This window comes from Mauremys reevesii, linkage group 1 (genome assembly GCF_016161935.1).
Source record: "Mauremys reevesii isolate NIE-2019 linkage group 1, ASM1616193v1, whole genome shotgun sequence".
NCBI classification, from domain to species: Eukaryota; Metazoa; Chordata; order Testudines; family Geoemydidae; genus Mauremys; species Mauremys reevesii.
This window is the reverse complement of record NC_052623.1, coordinates 117,483,213-117,511,076: the sequence shown is the minus strand read 5'-3', so window position 1 is coordinate 117,511,076 and position 27,864 is coordinate 117,483,213. Positions and strand designations below refer to the sequence as shown.

Genomic DNA, 27,864 nt, shown 5'->3' with positions numbered 1-27,864 from the left:
AGATGCTTCAGTAAGTTTTTTCCTCCGACTGGACACCTTCCAGGCCTGGGCACAATTCTTTCCCCTGGTATAGCTCTTGTTCCAGCTAGGGGATTCTTCATGATGGCTCCTCTCTTCCCTTTGTTCTCTTCCACCCCTTTATATATCTTTTGCATAAGGCGGGAATTCTTTGTCTCTCTCTGGGTTCCTCCCTTCCTTCTCAATGGAAAGACACCAGGTTAAAGGTGGATTTCAGTTCAGGTGACATGATCACATGTCACTGCAAGACTTCATTGCCCACTTGCCAGCACAGGTATACAGGAAGACTTACAGGTAAAACACACCCATCTGCAGACAATTGTCTTGGTTAACGGGAGTCATCAAGATTCAAAACCACCATTAAATGCCCACACTTTGCATAATTACAATCGGCCCTCAGAGTTATATTTCATATTTCTAGTTTCAGATACAAGAGTGATACATTTATACAAATAGGATGATCACACTCAGTAGATTATAAGCTTTGTAATGATACCTTACAAGAGACCTTTTTCATGAAACATATTCCAGTTACATTATATTCACTCATTAGCATATTTTTATAAAACCATATAGACTACAGCGTCACAAGGGGTAAGTGGCATGGGGGTCTGAATGTGGGGGCTCAGGATGGTGGGCCTCATCAGGTGGGGGTTTGAGTTCAGGGAGCTCAGTGGGGGTTGGTCTGGGTGCAGGGCTGCGGGTCCAGAGGCAGGGGACCTGGGTACAGAGGGCTCCAGATGTGGAGGTTGAGATTCAGTGGGGTGGGGTTTGGAGGGCTAGTGGGGTTCTGGACATATGGGGTGAGGCTTGACAGGGGTGTCTGGGTATAGGAGGTTCAGATGCACAGGTGTTGGGTAGATGGGGGAGCAGCTCTTTGTACAGTGACCCCTCCCTGAGCAGCTGAGGAGTAATGGGGGCAGGAAGCAGAGGAGGATGCTGAGCTTCCTGCAGCTGGGGGAGATTTCTGGGGGTGGGTCTGACATATATAAGAACATAAGAATGGCCATATTGGGGTCAGACCAAAGGTCCATCTATCCCAGTATCCTGTCTACCAACAGTGGCCAATGCCAAGTGCCCAGAGGGAGTGAACCTAACAGGTAATGCTCAAGTGATCTCTCTCCTGCCATCCATCTTCACCCTCTGACAAACAGAGGCTAGGGACACCATTCCTTACCCATCCTGGCTAATAGCCATTAACGGACATAGCCCCAGCCACTCCTTGCAGGGGAAGATGAAATCCCATCCTCTCCTGCCTCCAGCCCAGCCGGGACTAGCAGCTGATCCCAACTCAGGATAGAAGCCACTGGCTGGGGTTTTCCCAGCCCTGCAGTGATTTACCTCTCTGCCAGCTGCCTGAAACAATGTACCTGCACAGCTAGGGATTGGTATGTGACTGCTCTTGCAGCTTCCCTTTGCTTCCCTGTCAGAAAGTCATTTTTCTGCAGGGAAGCAAAAAAATCTGTGGTGGACATGAATTCTGCACATGCACAGTGGTGCAGAATTCCCCCAAGAGTAATGTTGAATAGCATGTTTTCATTGATTCTCTTATTATATGTTTATAAATACAAAATGATTGTGACTGAACTGGAGCTGCTCTCACAATTTATGAATACATGTTATTGGGGTGTTTACTGTCTGAATATATTGGTTTAGCATACTAGGAGGCTGTAAGCAAAGACAAGCAGTAAGGGGAAAAAATGGCTCAAGATAAGCCAATTATCCGCAAACCCTTGAGGATTGTTAAGAGACAATGCCAGAGCAAGAAAAAGCCTGGGAACACACAAGCTCAAAAGAACTAAAGTGAGCTTTAAAAAGGTTCTCTCTCTCTCTCAAAAGAGAGGAGGAGGAACTGACTGAGGCCTTGTCTATACTTGTCTACCCTTGTAATGGCATGTACAGTACAGGCACTACACAAGTAGCTAAATGCCACAGTGAAAAGCAGGCTTCATCCACACTTCCTGAGGTGCGTAGTTACACATGACAGTGAACCAGCAGTGGGGAAAGATTCCAGGAGCAAGGAGGTCCTGGCTAGTGGCACAGCTGGACCCCCTGCTCGTCTGTCCTCCATATTCCTCCCACCAGGCGTCTGTGGCTCAGGCTTCTGGGAGGTATTAACGGTGGCGTGCAGGGTGGCTCTGCTAAGTGTGGTACACATCTCTTTGTAAAAGTAGCAGATCTGCGGCTTGGCACCAGATTGATTGTTGGCCTCCCTGGCCTTCTTGTATACCTGCCCAAGTTCTTTAGCTTTCACGCAGCACTGCTGCTGGTCCCTGTTGTACCCCTTCTCATGCATCCCCTGAACAATCTGTTCGTAGATGTCCATGTTTCTAGGGTTGGTCCGGAGCTGTGTTTGCACAGCTTCTTCTCCCCACAGGCCCAGGAGATCCAATATCTCCTGTCTATCTCAAGGTCAGCTAGGTAGTTGTACACAACAGTGGAGAGCGGATAGAGATGTGCTCGCCATGCTGCACAACTAGGAAAATGCATTTCAAAAATTCGCAGGGGTTTTAATTGGAGGGGAACGCTTCTGTTCTCTGTCACCCCTGCACAGTGGAGTTCACAACTGTGACCGAAGCATTCAGTGTCGGGCATTGCGGGACATCTGCTCAAGGACAGTTAGGGTAAACATAGGGTAATGCAATGTCTACACTTGCGCTGTGTTGACTTCCATATGTCAACCTTGGCTCAACACTGTTTGGGGAGCTAGTGTTATTATGTCGGCATAAAGGAAGTGTAGACACATGCACAACTAGGTCGGCACAAGGCAGCATACATCAACCTAACTTTGTAGCATAGACCAGGCCTTAGAGCAGGGGTGGGTAAACTATAGCCCACGGGCCGGATCCAGCCCCTCAAGGCTTTGGATCCGGCCCGCGGGATTGCTCCCCATGGCGCTGCGGGCCCCGCGCCGCTCTCAGCAGCGGCCGACCCAATGTCCCTGTGCCCCCTGGGCCCTTGCCTCCAGGCACCGCCTCCCGCAGATCCCATTGGCCAGGAACGGGGAACCATGGCCAATGGGTGCTTCAGGGGAGGTACCTGGAGGCGCGGCAAGTGCAGCGCACGTGGAGCCCTCCTCCCCCTCTCCGCCAGGGGCCGCAGCACTTCCTGGAGCGGCACAGGGCCGGGGACAGGGCAGGCATGCAGGGAGCCTGCCCTGGCCCCGGTGCCTGTCACTGCCACCCCGGAGCCCGAACCCTTCCTGCACCCCTCCTGTCCAGCTCCTTGCCCTAAGCCCCCTGCCTGCACCGCGCACATCTCCTGCACCTCAACCCTCTGCCATGAGCCCCCTGCTGCACCCCGCATCCCTGTGCACCCCAACCCCCTGCCCTGAGTATGTGGCTTTCCGTCCATAACTAATTTTCCCATTTAGCTTTTCAACTCTTGCATCCACATTTTAACCCGAATGGCATGTGGTATTCTGACATAATTAGAATGGCACAATGCTATAGTTTGCCTGTTGAATTCCCAGCAATCTTCATATATTTGTTTGGTACTTTCATCCTTGCAGTTCCCATTAACTTTCTGGGCCAAAGTAGGTCCAATGGTTTCATTCATAGTGTAACTGGCATTTCACTTGGAACTATATGTAGCACACACATAGCTGTTATAATAAATGCACTACATGCAACTCATAGTGCCTGTGGTTGTATTAAAGCTAATTTAAGTTTCTGATTTTGATGCTGACCAAAAGTTTGGCAGCCATAGAGGATAACTGGTCTGATTCAGGCTCTGTATACTATAAGCAGTGCTTTCTCATCTGCCCCCCATTTACTCTCAGAAATACTTTTAATCAGGTTTACCTTCCTTTGCTTTTATCTTTAATATAGCCTATAGGATTGTTCCAAATAATTTAGTACCAAATATTACCCTTAGAAATTTAAACCTTTTAACTATCTCTCTTCTCCATGAAGATACATTTTACATTCCTTTGCAGCTCTCCTTTTTGTAAAGAGGAATCCTTTGAATTAGCAACCCCAGGCATTTTCCCCATCTGAAGTCTCTCATAATGCTCTGTTAATTCTCTGTTCTGCTACCTCAATATTCCTGCTCATAACCTGTAAAGCACAATCATCTGCAAACTGAATGACACTTACCCCCTCACACATTTGTTTTGGAAGATCGTTTATCATAATATTAAATAAGGTTGGGCCGATACTGCCTCCCTGTGGTGTAACATTTTTAATATTCGATATATATTTGACATAACTGTCCAAACTCTGACCTGCATGGTCCTTTTACTCAAAAATTCTCTAATCCCTCCATCCCTATTATATCCCTATTATACCGTCTTTGTAAAATCAACCTTCCTTCCGTAGCATGTCATATGCTTTTTCAAAAAAGCTATCATGAAACCTTTGTTTCTCAGCCTTTTTTTGTATTTCAGTTTCCAATTTAACAATATGGTCAATGGTGCATCTTTCTCTGATAACTCCACTCTGCACCTTGTTTATAATGCCATTGGTTGCTTATTTGGCAAACTATCTTTCGTTCACCATTTTCTCGGTTTCCCCTCAGACACTAGAGCTGTGGGTATGTCTCTCTGACTTGAAGAAGAGCTCTGGGTAGCTCGAAAGCTTGTCTCTCTCACCAACAGAAGTTGGTCCAATAAAATATATTACCTCACCCATCTTGTATCTCTAACATCCTGGGACCGACACGACTACAAGAACACTGCAAACAAATAATCTCTCCATCACTGAAATTTCTCACAGTTGTGCTGGTGTGGGGCTAGTTTTGCTGTCTGCAGGTAGGGAAGGTCCTTAACCATTTCCAGCCTGTGTTTTGTGTGGGATTTGTAGACTCCGCTCCCACTGATAAATCAGTGCTTTCACACCACTGCAATAGCTGAGGTGCTTGTGTTACCAGTCACTTACTTTGCATGGTTCTAGGGTGAAGGAAGGGTAGTTGATGTATAAGTGCCTCAACTCTGGAATTTTCCTCTTCCCTTGCTCCAACAGAGCCCAAGTTTGTTGACGTTCAGTGCATGGTGAAACCTTTTTCCTGAGAGAATGGCTGGAGATGACTAATTCTGCCTTAGTATCTTTAACTGGCAGCAGCTTTGCTGTCTGCTTCCAACATTGCTGCAGCGACACTGCTGGCATGCATGTGTCTGTTTTAACCCCACCCTAAAAAGCAGATTAAAATAACCTTTTGAGTTTGGCTTAATATTTGAGGATGTCACTCATAGCCATTACCTCAGCAAAGTAAAAAGCCATCTAGAGCAGGGTTTCTCAGCTGCTGGGTTGGGACCCAAAATTGGGTTGTGAGAATGTTTCAAAGGGTCAGGCGGCACCTCCTGTGGCTCCTGTCCCATGGGGCTGGCTGGACTCACCTCCCTGCTCCAGGCACTGCAACCTCTGGGATCCCAGTGCCACTTAGGTTTGGCCCAGTCGTCATGATGACAGGAGCCTAGGTAAGCCAAATGTGACTGAGTGGCACTGCAATCCCATGGGCCAGGTCACGCCTCCACTCACACAAACTTGGTCCACTCAGAGAGGTGGGGTCAAACCTGAGGGGCGCTGCAAACCCGGAGGTCACAACTCAGAGCCAAACCCAGCCAGTTCCACCGCACAGGAGCTGCAGAAGCTGCCACTGTGGGGTGAGTGCCAGGCAGGTCACAAGCCCACTGGGGGCAGGACCAGACCAAAACCACTCCAGGGCCTCCACCCCCACACTATTTACTGGGTCATGACAGGCCATAAGCATTTACAAATGGTTCCTGAGCTCACAAAGGTTTAGAACCACTGATCTAGAGTGCTCCTACAGTAACAAAGGGTGGCCATAATAGTATATTACATTTGAAAAACACGTACACTTTTTAAGGCAGTAGGTTTCAATGAATACGTATGTTAGTAACAAACACACATATGCACCCTTAAAGTAATTTGAGTTGAATGCTGTAACTAGCCCGTCTGGCTCCCATGCCAGATATTTTATTTTATTGAATGAAGAGCTCCAGTTCTTCATCACCTAGGCACTGACCAATGTTATATAACCAATATACATCTATGTTAAGGCTCTGATGCTGCACTGACATCCTCTAGCTAGAGCACATCTCTGTACTTGCCTGGAAACCTAGTGGAGTCACTGGGGTTTCGAATGGACACCAGGGTCAATGATCGACCAAGACCTAGGTTTGTACAACAAATAGGGATACTTTGAGATGAAAAGCACTATTGAACATGCAAGATATATAATATTTATTAGAGCTGGTGGAGTCTGGTTTTCCCATCCCATGAGAATTTGAGATTGTGAAATTTCCCTCACCCTCCTTCCTTGAATCAGAATGAAAAATTGAAATCTCAAACATTGTCATGAACCGATAATCTGACATTTCATTTGGGTCAGGGAGTGGAAACATTTCTAAGTGTTTCATTTTGATTTTGACTTTTATAGTTATTTTTAAACTATTTTTTAGTATAAATTGAGCTAAAACTTCAAAATGAAAAGGCATTATGATTCAAAACGTCTTGTTTTGTCATTTTTGGAACTTCTCCCCTTTCCAAATCTGGAGATTTGGAAAGGTCGGCAACCTTTCAGAAGTGCTGTGCCGAGTCTTCATTTATTCACTCTAATTTAAGGTTTTGCGTGCCAGTAATACATTTTAACATTTTCAGAAGGTCTCTTTCTATAAGTCTATAATATATAACTAAACTATTGTTGTATGTAAAGCAAATAAGGTTTTTAAAATGTTTAAGAAGCTTCATTTAAAATGAACTTAAAATGCAGAGCCCCCCGGACCGGTGGCCAGGACCCGGGCAGTGTGAGTGCCACTGGAAATCAGCTCGCGTGCCGCCTTCGGCACGTGTGCCATAGATTGCCTACCCCTGATCTAAGCTGACCCTTTCCTGCAAACCATTTTGATTTCAACATATTGGCATTTCCTGATGAAGCATTTGTTCGGAAAATTCTCAACCAGCTCTAATATGTATAATATTTATATTTTTATAAAAATTTTAAGCTTGTGCATGTCCCTGACCCTTCCATTTATCAGGGAAAAAATAGTGGAAGTGTGTTGTATCAATTATAGTGTCAGAAGGACATTCACAGTACCCTACACGGAGTTATAAATGGCATCATCTTTCTGAAACTTGACTGGTATATTGTCTGCCTAGACAATGCCAGCTGAGTGTAGGGATAGTAGCAATACTTGTAAAATAGATTAACCCGTCTACGCTAGGAACAACTATACTGGTCCTTAGTATTCTAAAGCGATAATTGGGAGCCCAGATAACTGCTTTCCTATCTCTCCTCTCTTCCCAAGCTTTGTAGCAATCTCCTACCAACTCCCCACCCCTCAAACTCACTCAGAGAGATTGGAAGTATTGCAGTGGGCAGCAATCTATGCTCCCAACCTGCTGTATTACCACCTTTCCTGCTGGCTTCCTTTGCATGGAGTCACTGTAGGCTCCCTACTGATTCTACTGCTCAGCCACTGCTTCTTGTGTTAGCTACCTGTCTCCTGATGCTTCTTTGTGAGAGTCAAGGGGTCAGACCCAGGGGAGACGAAGGAGTGTAGGAACTAAGAATGTAGAACAAGTAGGGATTCCCAGTGTAAGTGGGGGAATGATTCCTCTATTGTGGGGAACTTTCCTGGCTTATACACTACCCCGGTGAAATGGGCTAGCAAAAGGATCTGAGGCCTCGCTCCCACTTCCTTTACCCAGAGCCCTGCCTGACCTAGAGGACTCCCCTTCCTCTCTCCTGTGTGGCAGAGTCCTTGTAACCCCAACAAGGCTGAGCCCAGGATTGCTGGGGGGCTTGACCCCCAATCTTGTCATGGTCACTTAGGGCAGGGGCTAGGGTGTCCCACTCCGGGGTGCTCTCTCTGCACTGGATGCTTCCCTGAGCCACTGATCATTGCATACAGTTCAAAGCAAATACAATTTATTAAACAGCAATCAATTAAAAAAATAAGGAAAAAAGGGGAAAGGTTAAAGGAAAACACATCACCCCGCTGGAAGTATGTCTGCTCTCTGGACCCGGGCCTGGATCACTGCTGTCTTTTTCTCCTATGTCTCTCCAAAATCCTGAATTAAACTGTTAGTTCAGCTACAAAAGAAAGCAAAAAGGGTCACAAGGTGGCTGGCCCCAGTAAATGAAGTAGGTTCTGCATCCCTGTGCCAGAACAGGTGCTCCCCCCCTTTGGTCAATTAAGAGGGCTGGGCAGCACTTGGGAGTTATAAAGGACCAGAGGGAATCAGAGGGGGAAAAGACCTGGTGAGTCAGAGAGACCCAGTGAGACTGAGGCTGTAGTTGGGAAAAGGGGCAGGTGAGAGCTGCCAGAGCCAGAAAGTGTTTCCTGAGGGAAGGCTGAAGGCAAAAGCAACAGCAAGAGGGGTTTGTTAGGTGAACCCTCCAAGCCTGGACTGGAGCAGCAGAGGGAGGTGCCTGCTGGCTCTAAAACTAGAGAGATCTGAAGTCAGGGGAGCAGTGAAGGGGCTTACTGGCTAACATCTCCACACTGGAAAATTGGACCCAGCACAACAGCGAGAAGGCCAGGGGGAGCGAGGGACGCTTCTCTGGAAAGGGTGATCTCCCAGCAGAGAGGCTCTGGGGGTCCTTGCTGCCAAGAGTGGGATTGCAATCCAGCTGGCAGGGCTCAGGTAGCTGTCCTGGCAGAGGGACAAGAGAAGGCCAACGAGTAGCCTAGAAGTGGCAGAAGATGCCAGAGTGTGGTATGTTGCATCATGGGATTTTAAGGAGTATGTACCTGGAGGTGTGTGAGAGAGACAGACAGACAGACAGACATGCAGTCCTTGAGTTACCCGAGAGGGGAAGCTGAAGCAGACTCACTAGCTGTGCTGTGGTTTGGTGCAGATGATCTTCAAGCTGGGCTGCCCTATGACAATAAGCCAGAAGAGTAAACAGCAAAGGGTAGAACATTACAGAATAAATGAATGAACATAATAAAAGTAAGCTCTTTATTAGAGCAGGAGGCAAAATTCTGAAATTGTGCCATGGGAAAAATAATTATCAAAACTTTGAATGTTTCAAGTGATTTTGACCAGCTTTGCTCCTTACCTCTTTGATTACAGTCATCCAAAACTGCCCTAGCTCATCACAGCATTGATCGACTCCTGCAGTCCCACAAGTGGTTGGCACATGATGCAGTCTGAGCTGCTGATTCCCCAACCATTGGTGTGAAAGTATGAGGGCCTAGAAGGATGTAGCCCTTGCTTCACCATGCATGCGGCAATCTACATGCAGGACAGAACCATTTGAAACAGGCAACAGAGCAGATTGCAAATGTGAACAGAAATGTGTAAATAGACATTAAAACAACATTTCTCAGACTCTGAAAAGGCTGAGCCTCCCTCGAGGAAAACTGAACCAATGATGCCTCACTTCAGTCCTGCTGTGGGTTAAAAGCCCATCCAAAAGGAGTGGTCACTCACGGTAGACTGTGTGGATTTTCACTATATGATACTTCTTTCTTACATGATTTGATGAGCAGTAAAATAGTTAACATCGACATTTAAAGAATCAGTGGCATCTCAGTTAGTCCCCTTTGAAATGAATAGGGGCAGTTCACACCTCAGAACTATTTTTCAAGCTCTCTGCAAACTCAGGCAGTTGTGGCTGCACTGGTTACTCTCACTTCACATTTCCCCACAACCAAAACTGCTAAGGATTTGCTTTAAAAATGAAAACCTGCACTCTGGAGTGCAATTGAGAAGTCTGTCTGCACCCCCTGGATATTCCTTAATGGCCTCCCAAGGGGACACTCCTCACACGTTGGGAAACACTGCATTAAGAATATTCATAGACATTGTGCACCTGCTCCTGGAACCGTGCCAGGCATTGAGAGATAGATGCAACCATTCACAGCCCCTATAATATTTCTGTGTGCCCACATGAAAAAAGATGCAGGGGGTGGATGCACTGTACCATTGTAACTCACACTGGTGCCGTTCTTTAGTGTAGACACAGTCTTAGAGACTAAGCAGTGAATTGTGCAATATGCCTTTCGCTTTGATATGCAGGTCAAAAACTGCTGCAACCCTCATTGCTAAGTATGGCACTATACCTTGGTCAGATGCCTATCATTGTTGGGCGATATATCAATTTGTGATTAGAGCAGCCAGGAGCAGGATATAAATTTGTCACTGATTTATCATATATACTATATATTTTACTCAAATTGTATTTCCTAGATTTCCTGTTGGAATGTTGCAATTTGCAGTGTCCCTATAGAACAGGGAGATCACATGACTGCCATTAGAGTCAGAATTTGCCAGTTACAATACGTTGATATTTGACATTAGAACAGTTCTCTCCTACAGTTAACATAGGAACTCCCTGTAGTAACTAGCAACAGTTGACAATATTAACTCTTTAAATGGGTCCTAGTGCAGTTTTTAAACAGCGTTTTTCAATACCTTTCTTAGATAACAAAAGGGCTGAGGGCACCTCAAGTGGGACTGCCCTGTGACAATAAGCCAGCGGAGTAAATAGCAGCAAAGGGTAGAAAGTTACAGAATAAATGAACAATCATAAAAGTAAACTCCTTATTAGAGCTTCTTTCCTGATTTAGCAAAGAGGAGAATTTCAAAACTGCATACTGAACTTTCAGCATAAAGCAATTCCACAAGGGAAGTGCGTGTGCTGAATTTGTACAGAATGTCTCAATTAAACAAAAGGGTTATTTTACATTTAGATAGAAACAGATAACAGTGACCCTGTGACCTGCTTGAGGAATGAGTCTGGAGAACGGAAAACATCCCTGCTATCAGGCAATAATTGACAGGAGAATTTTAACAGTGAAGCCAAGACCTGCTGCATGGTCATTATTTCCTCCTCTCACGCTCTCCTCTGCATAATTCAGCACCAGCTTCTCAACACAAGCTCAGCCATGTTGAGTGACAGGAGCAAACATAAGGAGCTCATTCATCATGCTGACATAACGTCTCTCCCCTTCTGTTTTTCCATGCTGTAGTTGAAGCCTCCTAGCAGTAACATCCTTCCATTCAACAGTGCAAAACAGTTTTAAGTACATGTTTTACTTAATAATTTGAGCTATAAATAGATAGAATTAAAAGCAGCATTTACTAGTGAAACAGGTAGTGGTTTGCAAACAGCATTACAGCTGTCACCAGTAGCAACCATTATAATTGATGGTGCAAAGCAGTTTCCTTTATGAAGCTTTGTTTTAACACGTTCATAATATCCTGAACATTCACTTTCAGGGCTGATATTTTCCATGCACAATTACTTCCTGCCAGTGAATTTTTTTTCTGGAAAGTTTGACAAAATCCCATCACCATTTTGAAGTTGAGAAGAGTAAAAATAATTCCAAACAGTTTTCCCATTTTAAACAAACTCTAACCACCCTCTTTTGAGCAAGGCTGTTGCAGTTCAGGGCAACTGCACCTGCATTTCCTCTCTGTGGTCCTTCGACAGCCTGTCGTTCTGGCTCCTCAGCTGTCACCTCTCCTGGATGGAGACCCACATCTCGCCCCCTCCTGACTGGGATTTTTCCAGGATGCACAGTTCCTTGCCTACACTGTGAGTTCCCCAACAAGTCACACTATTGAAGCAGGCCTACTTTGCTTTCTCAGAGGCTATACACAGTGTAATAACCCATAGTTAGAAGTTACTAAGCAAAGACATTTCTGAGCAAAGACATTTAGTCTTAAGGTGTAAGCATTACAGAGAACACAATAAAAACCAACACACATGCTAATAAGTTTACCAGAGATCTCCCCGACTCAAACAAGGGTTCTGGTAGGATTCAGTTCTGAAAACTTTTGTGGTAACACCTTTTGCTCCAAATAAGAACCCCCATGAATCTGAGGCATTCCCTTATACAGTTTGGGCTTTTGATCTTGGGGTGAATAGGAACAGATAATCAGCAGACAGTCATCTTCTCAGGGCATAGAATTGTTGGTGGCACCAGGCATGGCCCAGTATTAACAAAAGGATGGAAAACGACAATGCCAATAAGGCCTCCCTGTATCAGGCCTTTGGCCGGCTTGCTTGCCCAAACTGCTTCCATGTTTAGACTTTAATTAACCCCATGGGCCAGATGGAAAGAATGGAATGTATAACAGCTAGTTCAACCCTGGTACCACCGGAAGATAAGGGGGGCCCCTGCTTGCACCTGGCTTAGGAGGTAGAGTAATAATTCAAACAGTGAGACAAAATAAAGGTTCAAAAGTAGGCACTAACGAGATGATATATTTTCTGCCAAGTATGATTTAACCTGTTTAGTGTAATTGCTACTTTATAATGTACTTGCTATATGGGAATGTAAGGGGGAGGGAGGAGAAGGGGGGTAGAAGGGGGGTGAGTAGTGGGGGGGTAATAAAGATGCCTAGCTGAAATCATGTATAAAGAAAGAGAGCTGCTTGTATGGAGTGTGCTTGATCTGAGACGTGTCTGTGTCTCTGAGCACCGCTTTGAAATCTCAAATAAATCTTATCTGCTTCTCCACCTTGGTGTGTTTATTGGAGCGAAGCACACCGGGCAACGAACCACTGTTGCTGTTGCCTCAGGCCTTTGTGCCGGCAACAGTTTTGGCGTCCCTGGGTGGGCTCGAGGCTAAAATCTAGCCTTGCCCGGACCCCTCCTGGAGGTCGACGGATTGCGGCAACGACCGACACCCAGCGCGCACCGGTGACTTCATCGGGGGCCTCGGCGGAGACGTGGTGTGGTCGAACCCGGAGGGCACTACGGTGCAACGCGCTCAGATAGTGGAGAAGCAGCTGCGGAACCGGTCTCGTGGATAAGGTAGGAACAGTCCAGTGCTGTTAACCTTTTGTTTGCCTGTTAAGACCTGGGGACGCCCAGTGTCTACCCATAGGTATGGGGCAGGGACAGAGTACAGGCAGGGCACGGTGTACACCCTTAGAATGCATTCTATTGAATTGGAAAGTGTTTGAAAAAGATCCATTGACTAAAAGTAAACTGAAAAGATTCTGTACAGTTGACTGGCCTCAGTACCAGCTAGAGGGCCAGGAGAGGTGGCCACCGGAGGGATCACTTAATTACAACACGATCTTTCAATTAGCTTTGTTTTGTCAGCGAATGAATAAGTGGAATGAATTTATGTATGCACAGTTGTTTATGACGTTAAGAGATCGGTCAGATCTGTTGCAAGAGTGTAATTTGACTCCGACAGGTTCGGTAGTCACTAGTGTTAGTTCCCCGAACCCCTCCCTGGTTGTAATGGCAGAGTCGGTGTCCCCTTCGGCTCCTACACCCCCACCATATAAAGACCAGGTGCCTCGGGTCCCAGAGATTGCCCCTTCAGTGGGACTTTATCCGTTGATTACTGAGACCGTGGTGGCCCGCCCGGGAGCGGAGGGGTGCCAGGCCACTACTATGCTAGTTTACACCCATGTGCCTTTCAACCCAGTGGACCTAGCAGCCTTTAAGGCACAGGCAGGAGAATTTTCCACGAATCCCAGCAAGTTCATTTCGGTTTTTGAGGGATGTTTTGCCAGCCATAAGCCTGACTGGGATGACTGTAATATCCTTATGAGGACCCTGTTGTCTGAAGTGGAGAGGAATCAGGTTATAGCTAAGGCAAGGGAAGAAGCACAACTAAGACATAATCGGGATCCGGCTAATATTGCCACTCCTGCCAATATGGTCCCCCTAGCAGATCCTGGGTGGAATCCTAATAATCACAGGGATCGGACCCACCTCACCGTGTACAAGGAGCTGCTCTTGCTCGGACTCCGACGCTCAGCTGTTCGCCATAACAATTGGGCCAAACCTTACGAGCTCATACAGGAGCCTAAGGAAAGTCCGGTCGCTTTTCTGCAGCGCATCCAGGATGCCATTCGGCAAAACACTAACGCAGACCCTGATAATGCAGCAACTGAGGCAATTATAAAGGGTATTTTTACCAGCCGTGCAGCCCCTGACATTAAAAAGAAATTGCAGAAAAAGGAGGATTTGATGGGCATGTCTGTGGCACAGATTTTGGAAACTGCAAACAAGGTTTACAGCCTCAGGGAGGGAGAGAAGGAAAAGAGGCAAGTGAAGATGATGGTTGCAGCAGTTCAGGCTGGTGACAAGAGAAAGTTTCAGGAAAGAGGTGGAAGGGGCCGGGGAATGAGAGGCCGTGGATGTGGGCGCCCTGGCTCCCAGGAAAGGCGTTTGGGACACAATCAGTGTGCCATATGCCGGAAGGAGGGACACTGGAAAAATGAGTGCCCCGAGAGGGAAGATACCCCTATGATGGCAGCAGAGAATCGAGACTAGGGGTGTCAGGGGAGACGGCCTATCCTGCCCCCGGAACCCCGAGTAAAAATGCGGGTGGGAAATTCAGAAATAGACTTTTTAATAGACTCTGGAGCAGCTCGAACCACCGTAAATCAACCCCTCCAGCTGCCTGTGGCAGATTCCCTCACTGTGGTCGGCGTCACAGGAAGAGGAACCAAGTGTCCAGTGTATGCCCCAGCAGAATGTGCTTTGGGAGACAGAACTCTATCCCACAAGCTGGTTTACCTCCCTGATTGTCCTACGCCTCTACTGGGACGGGATCTGCTTTGTCGCTTAGGTGCCACCCTGCATTTCACCCAAGATGAAATCACCCTCACCTTGCCCCCAGAAAATGCCTGGATAATGACCCTTACAGTTGAGCCCTCAGCCATGCAAGCCCCAGAGTGGAGCCAGTGGGAGGACCAGGTTTTTCCTCTAGTATGGGCATTGGGGGTCCCAGGAAAGGCAGCACATCACACCCCCATTAAGGTTCAGCTCCTGCCAGGAAAAGGTCCGGTGCGAATCAAGCAGTATCCGATCAAGAGGGAAGCCAGAGAAGGGCTGCAGGAAACTATAAATCAGTTTCTGAAGTACGGGGTACTGCGAGAATGCCAGTCAGCCTGGAACACCCCCATCCTGCCTGTTCGAAAGCCCAATGGCACCTATCGGCTGGTCCAGGACCTGAGGGCAGTCAATGAACGGGTTAAGACTCTGCACCCCCTTGTTCCAAACCCGTATACATTGTTGGCATCTATAGGGGGGCAGTACACCCACTTTTCGGTCCTAGACCTGAAAGATGCTTTCTTCACAATTCCGGTCGACACACAATCTCAGGAGATTTTCTCCTTCGAGTGGGAAGACGAGAAAAGGGTTAAAAAACAGCTTTGCTGGACTGTTTTAGCTCAGGGGTTTAAAAACTCCCCCACCCTTTTCGGCCAGGCTCTGGCCAAAGACCTGGAGGAGTGGAATACTCCCGACGACGGGATCCTCCTCTTGCAGTATGTAGATGACTTGTTAATTGCGGCTGTGGGATTAACCCCTTGCCTCCACGCCACTGTGAGCCTCCTGAACTTTGTTGGGCTCCGAGGATACCGGGTAGCTCGGAGCAAGGCTCAGATTGCCCTCTCAGAAGTACAGTACTTAGGATTTCACATAAGACAGGGGGAAAGACAGCTCTCAGATGAAAGGAAGGAGGCAATCTGTCAAATTCCTGTCCCAAGCAATCGTAAACGGCTCAGGGCTTTTCTGGGCATGGCAGGCTTTTGCAGAATATGGATCCCAGAGTTCGGACTGTGGGCTAAGCCCTTGTATGAATGTGTTAAGGGAATGGATCACGACCCCTTTCACTGGACCTCAGAAGCCGACAAGGCATTTAAAGTGTTAAAGAGAAAGCTAATGGAAGCCCCGGCACTCGGTCTACCAGACCTCTTTAAGCTGTTTCAACTGTATGTGCATGAAAGAAAGGGAGTGGCTCTAGGGGTGCTTACTCAGCTACTAGGCAACTGGAAACGTCCTGTGGCATATTTCTCTAATCAGCTGGATCAAGTTGCCAAGGGGTGGCCAGCATGTTTGCGGGCGGTCGCTGCAACTGCCCTGGTGCTTGGGGAAGCAAAGAAGCTAACATTGGGGGGGACTGTGCAGGTGTATACCCCTCACATGGTTCAAGCCCTGCTGGACACTAAGGGTGGTCTCTGGCTCACGCAGGCTCGGGTAGCTCGGTACCAGGCTAAACTCCTAGAAAATCCTGAAGTTACCCTGCAGACCTGCCCCTCTCTTAACCCAGCCACTATGTTGCCAGAAACAGAGGAGCAGGAACACGACTGTTTAGAAATCATAAATGCCCAGTACTCCAGCCGTCCGGACTTAAAAGATCAGCTACTCCCCAATGCAGACTATGAGTGGTACACTGACGGCAGCAGCCTTGTTACAGACGGGCAAAGGAGGGCGGGCTATGCTGTTGTAACTCTCCACGAAACTGTGGAAGCAGAGGGTTTGCCTGCCGGAACATCTGCCCAGCTGGCTGAATTGGTAGCTTTAACCCGTGCACTCAAACTGTCAAAAGGAAAAACAGTTAACATTTTTACTGATTCCAGATATGCCTTTGGAGTGCTACATGCTCATGCAGGTCTCTGGAAGCAGAAAGGAATGCTTACAGCTCAAGGGTCGCCGGTCAAGCATGGGACACAGATTCTCCGGCTTCTGGAAGTGGTACAGCTCCCCTCAGAGGTAGCAGTGGTGCACTGCAAAGCCCATCAAAGAGAAGACCAGGACGTAGCCAAGGGCAACGCCAGGGCTGACAGGGAAGCCAAGCGGGCTGCCACCCTGGAACCATTGGAAGCTGAGGAGGCCCATGTGCATGCCCTCATCCCATCAGTGGGTGAGCTCCCAGCCCCTCAGTACTCTCGTGAAGAAAGGAATCTGGCCGACTCCCTTGGGCTCCAGGAAAAGGAGGGATGGCTCCACTCCACAGAAGGAAAAATCCTCCTACCTAAAAGCCTAATACGGCCAGTACTACAGAAACTACATCAGACCACTCACGCTGGAAGGGAGGCTCTCACCCAGCTTATGAATAAGTATTTTCTAACCTCTGGGTTGAGACCCCTGGCTTCCCAGGTACAGGCTGAGTGTTTAGTCTGTCAAAAGAACAACCCTCGACCAGAAGTGTCAGTGCCACCAGCCACTCTGGAACCTACCCCAGGGCCAGGATTGGTGTGGCAAATAGACTTCACTGAATTCCCCCGGACCCAAGGATTCAGATACCTCCTTGTCATGGTGGATCAATTCAGCGGATGGCCTGAAGCCTTCCCATGCCGAAACAACACTGCCAGAACGGTAGCTCTCAAGTTTGTCAAGGAAATCATTCCTCGCTTTGGACTCCCCCAGTGGATGGAATCTGACAACGGAACACACTTCACATCGCAAGTCATTCAGGGGATTTTGGATGTCCTACAGATCCCCTGGAAGCTCCACACTCCATGGCGACCACAGGCCAGTGGAGTAGTGGAACGTACTAATCAGACACTCAAGCGGCATCTCTCAAAGGTCTGCCAAGAGGCTTCTCTTCGGTGGCCTGATGCCTTACCCCTTGTTTTGCTCTGAGTTCGTGCTCTCCCAAAGGGCAGGTTAGGGCTTAGTCCCTTCGAGATTATGTTTGGGAGGGCATGGCCCATGAATGGTACACCGGTTCTGTTAGGGGAGTGGGAGGTAGGCTGCGGTTTCTTATCTCAGTACATGTGCTCTCTGTCTGCTGTTCTCTGTTCTCTCCACAGGTATACCAAAGATTTGCAGCCTCTCCCACTGGATGCCCCTGTCCACTCCCTGCAGCCCGGTGACTCAGTTTTCGTTTGTACCTGGAAGGACGAGCCCCTCCAAGAGAAGTGGAAGGGACCCCACACCATCCTGCTGATCACCCACACAGCAGCAAAGGTCGAGGGATACAAGAACTGGATCCACCACTCTCGTCTGAAAGCAGTGCCAGCTCCTGAACGGTGGACCGTCCAACCTGCGGAGAAGACTGCGAACGACGATCTGGGACTTAAACTGTTATTCAGGCGACAGTAAGGCCTGCTGGGAATGCCCTGTGGCCCCTTTGGACAGTTACAGCGCACTCCCCGTGAACACTCCGAGCGTTGGCTGTGTTTATCTTCACAGGGCCAGCCTAACCTGTGGGCCTGGTCCCTTTTGTTTTTAATCTGCTTGTTATTAGTAGTAGCAATTTTGTGGGTATTTGGGGAATTGTAATTGTTAGGCCTTAGGATCACTTGCTCAGTATGGATCCAGGCCTAAGGTTTGCCACAGTGTTACTCTTTGCTATGGGAACACTCCTCTCGTTAACTCCCGTTTCTCCCCAGGCACATGCGGGCTGGAGGGAAATCCCTAACAAGTTAGAAGCAAATACGTATGAGAACCTGAAGATTTGCTTTGCCCAAGAGTTTAATCTCTCTAACTGCTGGATATGCTCCCAAATCCCGCACCATGCAGCTGGGTTGCCCTGGAGAGTGGTTCCCCAAAATTGGTCAGATCTCTGTTGGGGATGGTTCAGTAGGGGAAAGAACACCTCGGGTACCCTCTTGTCACAAAACTGTACTATTGAATCCCAGTATGCATTGAGGGACGACCCCTGGGAACCGCAGGGCAACGCAACACGTATCCCTTCCCCTATTAGACTACGGTCAGTGGACCCTGGGTTAGTGTGCTATCAACAGTTCCAGTCCGAAAATCACACTTGGTCCGCTGGAAATAGCACCTGTCAGTATTATTTCTCCCCTGACGATAATGATTCTCTCCCGGTCTATGTTAATGGCAAATCCAACTCCACCGCCCGGTTTGAAACTCTCAGTGGTGCCAAAGCAAGACAATGGAGAAGTGGGAATAATGGGTTGGTAGGAAATGGCCACTCCTTTTACATTTGTGGTACCTCTGCCTATAAGTGGCTCCTGAATCAGTGGTATGGAAGCTGTTATGTAGGATATCTTGCCCCTCCCCTTCGAGTGCTCCCTAAGCTGCCCCCTGGCCGCCCCAGGCAGCGCAGGTCATTGTCTGACGTCCCAGAACCCATTGGCGAGGGAGACAGACTTGGCATGATCGTCCTCCCATCTTATGGGGTGGGACGGCTGGCTAAACTTTACCGTCAGCTCTCTGTGTTTCTCACCAAGTTTGCCAATGACACCCTGGCCATAGAGAAAAGCCTTAACTCCGAGCTTTATCAGCTCCGGCTGCTGGCCCTGCAGAACAGACAGGCCCTAGATTATGTTTTAGCCTCTCAGGCTGGGGTGTGTGCCCTTATTGAAAATAAATGTTGTACTTATGTCCCAGAAAACGCACAGGACATTAACAAACACATCCTGTCAGCCGAACAGGCTTTCGAGCAGTGGAAGGCCCAGGAAAGGGAACCCACAATTTTTAATTCCCTTTGGAGTTGGTTGCCCAACCTAGGAGGACTGGGAAGTGGCCTTGTGCGTCTCCTCCTCACAGGTGTGGTACTGTGCCTGGTCACCCTCCTCCTGCTTGCTTGTTTTAAACTGCTCCTCCGTAAACTTTGTACCCCCCGTGCCCCGAAGATCCCTATGTACCCCCTCAGTGTCAGCCCCACCTCAATAGAACTCAATTACATCTTGTCCACAGTATATGAGAACACTCAGCCAAAGGTTTGTTGAGTATTCTCAAAGGAGGGAATTGTTGGTGGCACCAGGCATGGCCCAGTATTAACAAAAGGATGGAAAACGACAGTGCCAATAAGGCCTCCCTGTATCAGGCCTTTGGCTGGCTTGCTTGCCCAAACCGCTTCCATGTTTAGACTTTAATTAACCCCACGGGCCAGATGGAAAGAATGGAATGTATAACAGCTAGTTCAACCCTGGTACCACCGGAAGATAAGGGGGGCCCCTGCTTGCACCTGGCTTAGGAGGTAGAGTAATAATTCAAACAGTGAGACAAGATAAAGGTTCAAAAGTAGGCACTAACGAGATGATATATTTTCTGCCAAGTATGATTTAACCTGTTTAGTGTAATTGCTACTTTATAATGTACTTGCTATATGGGAACGTAAGGGGGAGGGAGGAAAGGGGGGTGAGTAGTGGGGGGGGTAATAAAGATGCCTAGCTGAAATCATGTATAAAGAAAGAGAGCTACTTGTATGGAGTGTGCTTGATCTGAGACGTGTCTGTGTCTCCGAGCACCGCTTTGAAATCTCAAATAAATCTTATCTGCTTCTCCACCTTGGTGTGTTTATTGGAGCGAAGCACACTGGGCAACGAACCACTGTTGCTGTCGCCTCAGGCCTTTGTGCCGGCAACAGCTTCAAAAGATTGGGTATGAAGGTGGGAATTTGTATTCCCCTCCTCCCAACTATTCCTTATCAAACACACTTTACTAAAAGTTCATTTCCATCCAGCACATTGTTTAAGAGTCCTTTGAAGTTCATAATGCTTCCCAGGAGTTACATTAGTCACATCTCCCTCCCTAGAGACATTACATACAATGCCTCAATAATACATAAATAGAACTCTTAAAATACTTAATTCAATGAGGTTTAACAATTCAGTAAGGTTTGTCCTCGATATTTGCTGTATCACAAAGGCTATTGCAAAAATGGCTCAAGTTTGAAAACTGAAACTTGACATGTTTACAATCTGAATCCTCATAACAGACTAGTGCCTTTGGTTACTTAATCAAATCTTCTTTCCTGATTTAGCAAAGAGGAGTATTTCAAAACCACATACTGAACTTGAAGCATAAAGCAATTCCACAAGTCGGATAACATGCTGTGATCTCATATTGATGTAGAAAGATTGAAGAAATCACAAGTTTGGACTTTGAACAGTAAGTACATTGTTTCCAAGAAGGATGAAGAATCTAGAATTCTACAGATGGTTTACTCCAAACATGGCAATAATTATTTTAATAATGCACAGCAGCTGCTATGATCTGTTCCAGAAGAACTGATACTTTAGATCGAGAGCCAGCCTTGTGCAGCAGTAGGCTGTGTTCACATCCCAGGCCTGGACATGTTTTCTAGGGCAGGGTGGGACACTATGTGGAGATGAAAAGTTCAGTCCGGGGGGTGGGGGACATCTTGTGTTGCTTAAGTGATTCTTTTGGTTGACTGAGGAGTGAAAATGCTGTGCTGCACACAGAATACCATCCAGTTCTCTTCACCCATGAGGGCTGTAGCTGCCGCTAACATTGTGTAACATCTCCCATTTTCTGTTCACTTGGATCTTAGTGCAGCTTTTTGGCAGGTTGATTCCTAATCCTGCGAGGTAAAACTACTGCCTGTCCAAAACTTAAAGGGAAACCAGGGAGTTTAACTAAATTTCCTGGAGCATGGTTGGGTCCTGTGGGGATGAGTGTCGCACAGAAGCCTGCTGCTCTTTCAACGAGACAAATTCTCAGATGTAAACAAGTAACTTCATTGACACCAGTGGAGCTCTGCTGATGTCCTGCAGCTGAGAATCTGCTCTAGTAAGATCAGGCTTCCCCATGGAGCAGATCAGTGGCCTTCTTCTTTAGGAGGAGCCTGCTCTAATGTTTGCAGAGGCAGACAGCTGAAATCCTTCTTGGTAGCAGATATTTATTGGGCTTGAGGGGGTGGCCTTTCTTCAGAACCCAGAAAGGCTCCTGTTGATTCTGCTGCTTCGGTTTCCTATTACACTTCATCTCATCCTGGATCCAAGACACCCCAGGACTCACTGTACTAACAGGAAGTTCTGTGTTCTGTGGTGGGATTGGGGATCCCAGCCACAGCTCATTGAGGGTTCATTGATAGCTCACAACCAAACAGATTCCACATTATATCATTACATTTTGTTGTGAAACTTTTATATAACCTAGCAGTGAGAGGTGATGTGGCACGCAGAGAACTTCCTGCTCCAGGCATATGGAAAAATGTTAAAAATTAAAATTAAACTTTTTCTCATTTCTGTGTTGGAATAAAGTGAAACTTGGGAACCAAAATTTTTGTTAGGTAGGGTCAAACATGTCAACTTCCTACTTAGCCAAAACTGTGTACGTGCAAGTATTTTACAAAAAGCAACAGGCATTCTCAATATTTTGTCATTGGGGCCTTTGCTAGGGGATAATGTGAACACTGTCTTCAGTGTATGTGTTAAAGTCACAGCTGTAAGGTAAACTAGCTGTTTTCTTAAATGCATTTCAATTTGGTTGAATGTCTGCTCAGTGGTTCCCAACCTTTATTTCTTCAGGTAATATCTTTTTAAAAAATTGTTGAGATGAAACTGTGGCACATGTACCACACTTTGGTAACCCCTGGATATGAACTTTTCAAGAGTGTTGGCCTGCCCCTATGAGAACATTCAGTGTAGGGAATCTTCCTTCCAGCTCCTACTGTGTGAGGAGCAGGGGTAAGAAGACGTAATAATTTTGTGCACTTTGATCCATGCAGAAAAGGGGAGCCTTTTTCTGAGTCTTTGCTCAGTACAGGACCTGCTAACTAGATTTTATAGGGACAGTCCCGATATTTGGGGCTTTGTCTTATATCGGCACCTGTTACCCCTCACCTCCTGTCCCGATTTTTCACACTTGCTGTCTGGTCACCCTACTGCTAACCTGCCTCTCCAGGACCACAGGTTGATTTGCTTACTATGGGAGGTATCCTGACCCTGCTGTAAACAGTGGGACAAGTCTAACTCCACCTAGTTCCAGAGGTATCTGGTGCAGTATTGGTGTCACCTAGTAGGACTATGGGTAGCTGGTTTAGAGCTTTTATCTAGCAATTGCAGCTACATCAACTAACACACTTGACTTGATCGTAAGTGTCTTGCACAATGCCCTTCCCTCAGCTATTGAATGGTGAAGTTCAGGAGAACCAGGCAGCACTTGGCAAGGGGTGCAACCTACAAGTATGTAGCTTACATCTTCTAACAGTCCACAGTAGCAAAAAGGGGAGTCAGCAAGGCCCCACTTTAGTCATTAGCAGCACATTGTGTCACTCCACATCTGAAGTGATTGAGCTTTACCCACAGATAGCATGAAAGGTCAAAACCAGGGGGCTGGACTGTTGGATCTGTCACAAAATAGGCATGGGCTATGGCTAAGACTTGTTCTTGACCCCTGGAGGTGACAGGTTCCTTAAGGGAATTGCCCAACCTGGCTTCCTTGAACTGAGACGGTGGCTCGGTGGATTAAACACATCTTTAAACAGAGGTAGACATGACATGTCTTGTCCCTTAAGGAACAGATTCTGCAAGGTGATTTGGCACCTGATGTCAGGAGGAGCAATATTGGACAGCCACAGCACCCAGGCCAGTTGGTTGATCTCTAAGTACCTGTTAATATATGCATGGTTTCATTCAGCTGAGTGGCTCGTCATCCCGTGTGAAGAGAGCTGATCCACACCGGGAACGAGTAATCTGCTACAGAATAGCACAAGACAAGACCAGAGTTTCTTACTGTCTGCACATTGGCTCTCCACGTAGAACCAGCTAATTTGCTGATCAAGTTGTTTCTTGTTTTATTTTCTGCAAGGTCTTGGTAAGATGTTCCTTAAAAGTCAAGGTACACCTACATATGGAGGCTTTGAGGCATGGCCCAGCCTGTATCCATTCAGGAAGATGTTGAGCTGGAAAGGTCTTAAACATGATCAAGAGATTTTATATACGTATGCAAGAGTGTCTGGAAAAAGTAAGTGGCAATTTCTGATCCTCATTTACTCCAGTATAAATCTGGAACAACTCTGGGATTTCTGCCTTCATAATTGAGTTCAATATTACAGAATATAGGTTCAATTCAGCTAATCATTTAAGTGTTTTGGGGCTCGATCCTGCAAGATACTCAGCAGTCTAACCGCAATCTGGCAGAGCAACTAAGCATGTCATTACATTGGTGTCAATGGGACTACTCACAAGCATAAGTTCTCTGCTGATTCAGGGCCAGAGCCCTGCATGGACACAGCCTGTGTTCAGATTTACTATTCTAATTATCTAGAACAACGTTACTAGCAGCAGGGGAAAAGAAGCAGATATTTTTTATTATAGACCCTATTCTAAGGAACCACTTACAATAGTGAGGGCTGGCTTTGAGTGATGGTAAAGAATATATTTTAGTGACTCAGTTTGGCCTAAATAAATTATTTACAGTTTTAGAGTGGCTTAATACTTACCGAAGCACAAAATGATATCTATTTATTCACTTTAATCATATTGGTGTTATGTTGACAATTAACCTTTGATTCCAAATCCTTTAGAAGTGTTAATTGCCTAATAATTCTATTTCAGATATTTTATTCTGAATTTGATTAGCGCTTGAGTACTAGAATGCATTTACATTTGTTAAAAATTCACTATATAATTGAATGGGTGTAAGGAGACATTTTTAAAGCAAATAGTTTTGGAATGACAATGTTAGCCAGAGTAAGTTTTAGAAAACATAATTAATTGGCTAACATTATTTTGGTGCTTTAATTTTAGGGAAAAATTGCATGGTGTCATGTTTTAAAACTGTTTTGATGCTCATCTCAAATCAGCATTTGCCTTTTACTCAGGATCTTCCCAGCAATATTAGAAAATTCCTTTACTCCTTGGGCTAATCTAAAATACAGTTGTTTTGGGAACAGATTTTCTTACACATAGGATTGATAAACTATTTGGTTTCCATGCAGCCAATGTCTTAAACTTACTTCCACTGAAGTCAAAAGCAAAATTTTCATTGACTTTAAAGGGATGAAGATCTGGACCAGGTTGGCTCACATTTTGAATTGTTACAATTGTCATTCTTCTTTATTCTAACATAACCATTGTTTTGGAAGAGCATTTAACAACAAGCCTGATGGTTCGCTGACTAAATCTGACAGCCTGTATCAATTGCATAATTTTGTATATTAAAACCAGGTTCCATACGATGAACAAATAAATATCTATCTATGGTAGATAACGAAGTGATCTGTCCCCTTTAAGGGCAGTGGGGCTCCAGGCAGCCAATCTCTCTTTCAAGGTAAGGCCCTTGAGGCGCAGCTCTACAGGAGGAAGAGAAACCATTACAGATTACTACACAGCCCCAAGGAGGGTTGTGGAACCCTGTCTCAAGGGAATCCAGTGAGGCACAAACCCAGCACAAGAAGGCTGGGCGTACCCTGTTTCAAGGGGAAGCTAGGAGAAGGCTGCCAGAAGTGGAGCCCAGTCCCTGGAGCCCAGTCCCTGGGAGGAGGGCCTGTGGCATTACTGTACTACAAATAAGTCAGCCCAGAACTAATAGACATTTCCTATTTGTTACAGGAAGAGAAGTGAAAATTGCCAGTTTGTTTTATGAATTTATAATAAAATGTACATTCAAATGCCTATTTATGGAGAAATGTGTATTCAATGAACTTTGTTGCAAACAAGACTAACTTTGCTGTGTCTTATTTCTGTAACAGTCTCTAAGGTAGCTTTTCTGCCCATCTGAGTGCTCAGCTGGCAGCAATTTCTGCATTTGATTCGCATTCATCAACAGATAAATAAATAGACTAGTGAATTACTCAAAATCTGTTCCCAGAAAGATAGCTGGACTAAAGACCCTGAGGAGAAAAGGACACTGCCAAACTTACTTGGGGGTGGGTATATTGCTCATGGTCTGTGTTATGAATCCTGTTTGTGGTGTTTCTCCAACATAATGCTGCATTGTTTCCTTCCTTTATTAAAAGGATTTTGCTACACTCAGACTCCATGCTTGCGAGACGGGAAGTATTGCCTCTTAGAGGCACCCAGGGAGGAGGGGTATGTAATTGTCCTAGGTCACTGGGTGGGGGCTAGAGCTGGTTTTGGATTGTGTTATTGAAATGGAACCCCTAGATGCTGAACCCGGCCCTTGTTGCTGCCAACTCAGACAAGCAGAAGGGTTACAAATACATTATGGGTCACTGGCTTCCCATAGATCAGAATTGGTGGCTTTTTGCTTGTACAGTTTTGTAGTCATTTGTTCAATGGCTTGATTCACCCTGTACTGTAAGGTAGTTTTGTCTTCTTGCAATTGTTTAAGGCACTGTAGTCATGCTGGGTTGCTGTAGGGTGTTCTTCAGTGAGGCATTCAGGATTAATCATTAACCACATCAGATGCCCAAACAGGATTTGGTATGACTGGATTTTTGTCCTCAGCCTGTCACTGCTGCGGATCGCAGCTAGAATTAGGGGCAGCTTTTCAGGCCAGTTCTTAACAGTGCAGTCCACCATTTTCCACAGTGCTTCCTGCAATTTATTCTCTCCACCTGTCCTGAGAATTGGGGTTGGTATGGGATGTGAAACTTTTGCTTCATTTCCAAGGCATGCATTATCATGTTAAAGACTTCCTCCACAAATGCACCCCTATTGTTTGCATCTATAACCTTGGGGGTCCCATACCTGCCTACGACTTCTGTATCCTTTCCATGAGCTGCTTTCCACCCATTCCTTTGCCAGTCATACATCCAATACTGTATCCTTTTCACACAAAATCACTATCAGCATAGATATACACAGGTCTTTGGGGAGCCTTCATACTTTTTAAAAAACTTGGTATATAGCATGAAATTCAGCATGCTGTACTGACCCATAGGCCAAATGTCCCTGAATAACCTCCTCTTCTGGGTTAATAGTGGCATATTTAATTCATATTTTCCCTTTTATTACCAGTGAACTCCCATCAGTAAACCAAACATGTTTTTCCTGGCACTAAAGCAATCCTCTGTTCCAGAGTGATTTCCTTTTTCAATTAAAGCATGTGTCAGCATGTCTGGTTTGGACACTGTTTCAGTAGGGACTCCTCTGTTAACTAGAATGAGGGTCATGTGGGTATTAGAAACCTTACCGCCCATCAGTTTGCCTGACAAGATATATTTAAGGGGAGTGTGGGTACTTTGAATAGTAATGGGCACTGTGCCTGTGAGTGACTCAAAGGGTTGTACTGCCCAGACAGCTGCTAGGTATTCACATTCACAAGGATCAAAATTTAATTTTGCGCCTTGTAGTTTTCTTGATTCATAGGCTACTGGCACCAGCTTTCCTTTTTCATTTTGCAGTAGAGTAGCTGCTATTGCTATGTCATTAGCAGCCAGCTGGATAACAAGTGGCCTTGACTTGTCAGGAAAGAGTAAAGGTGGAGCTGTGGCCTCTTCTTGCTTTAAAGTACTTAGAGTGGAATCCTGTTCCAGGCCCCATTCCCAATGAGTCTTTCTTTAATAGTTTCCATAAAGGAAGTGTAATCTCAGCATACTTTTAAATATGTGGCTGCAGGAAATTGAATCCACCCAACAAGACTCTTAAGGAGAGTACATCGGTGGGGGCTGGTATTTCTAGCAGTGCCTTTTCCCTGGTCTGCTTGCCTGCCCTCTCTCCCAATTACTATACCCAGGTACACTTAGCTGGGCATGGAGGCTGGAAGTTGATTAAGATTTGCCAGTTAGTACTGATTTTTTCCCCCCTCAGTAACCAGTGTTTTTACATATCATTCTTTTCCTTGGTAATTTTATTTTGTGGTTAAAATTTATGTTCATCATTTCCTGCCCCAAAATGCACTTAACCCTCCCCCCAAGATACAATGCTAGCAACAAGACACGTAACAATTTTTGTTGCGACAGTAGATCCATTATATTCTCAGTTGCTCCTCAGCTGGTACCATTTCCTCCCCTGAAATTCTGAAAGACAAGAAAAACATTTTTCTACCTCTCCGTAGGGGTGAGGAGGGCAGCAGATTAAAAAAAACCAAAACAAAAACCAATAAAGTGTTTTTAAGCAATTTCCTTGCTGATTGCAGGCAAAACAGAGGAATTACCCCCATACTTTCCTGTGTTTTTGTTCTCTGTGTAGGCCATGTTTCAATGGCTTCCACCTTTTAAGGGTTTAGGGTGAATTATCCCATGTGCAGTCATGGGGTGATGTACCTCAGTTTTCCTTTTTATACAGCAGACCAGGTTTGTAATAGTTTTTTTGCTGTGCTAAGCTTTAAGTTTATTTACAGGTAATAGCTGAGAAGCATTACTACAATGTCTTTTTTTAATGCTCAGTTTGTCACTTTAATAAAAGTACATAGTCTGATTACTTAAAGCCACCTTAAGGCTCAGTATTTCTAACCTTGATTCTTTGTGCTTCTTACCCCTCCTGTTCCTCCAGAGAGTGGTGTCTTTCCTTTTTATATTACGCCTCTACCCCTATATAACGTGAC

At 46.0% G+C, this 27,864-nt stretch overlaps 1 protein-coding gene across 1 annotated transcript; it reads left to right on the top strand.

Annotated features, from left to right (window-relative positions):
* The first annotated feature begins 13,191 nt into the window (after window positions 1-13,191).
* Window positions 13,192-27,538, top strand: LOC120405190. The gene is made up of 3 exons (XM_039538618.1): window positions 13,192-14,068; window positions 14,534-16,612; window positions 27,510-27,538. The coding sequence occupies exons 1-3, from the start codon at window positions 13,192-13,194 to the stop codon at window positions 27,536-27,538; spliced, it is 2,985 nt and encodes a 994-aa protein (XP_039394552.1).
* The last annotated feature ends 326 nt before the right edge of the window (window positions 27,539-27,864 follow it).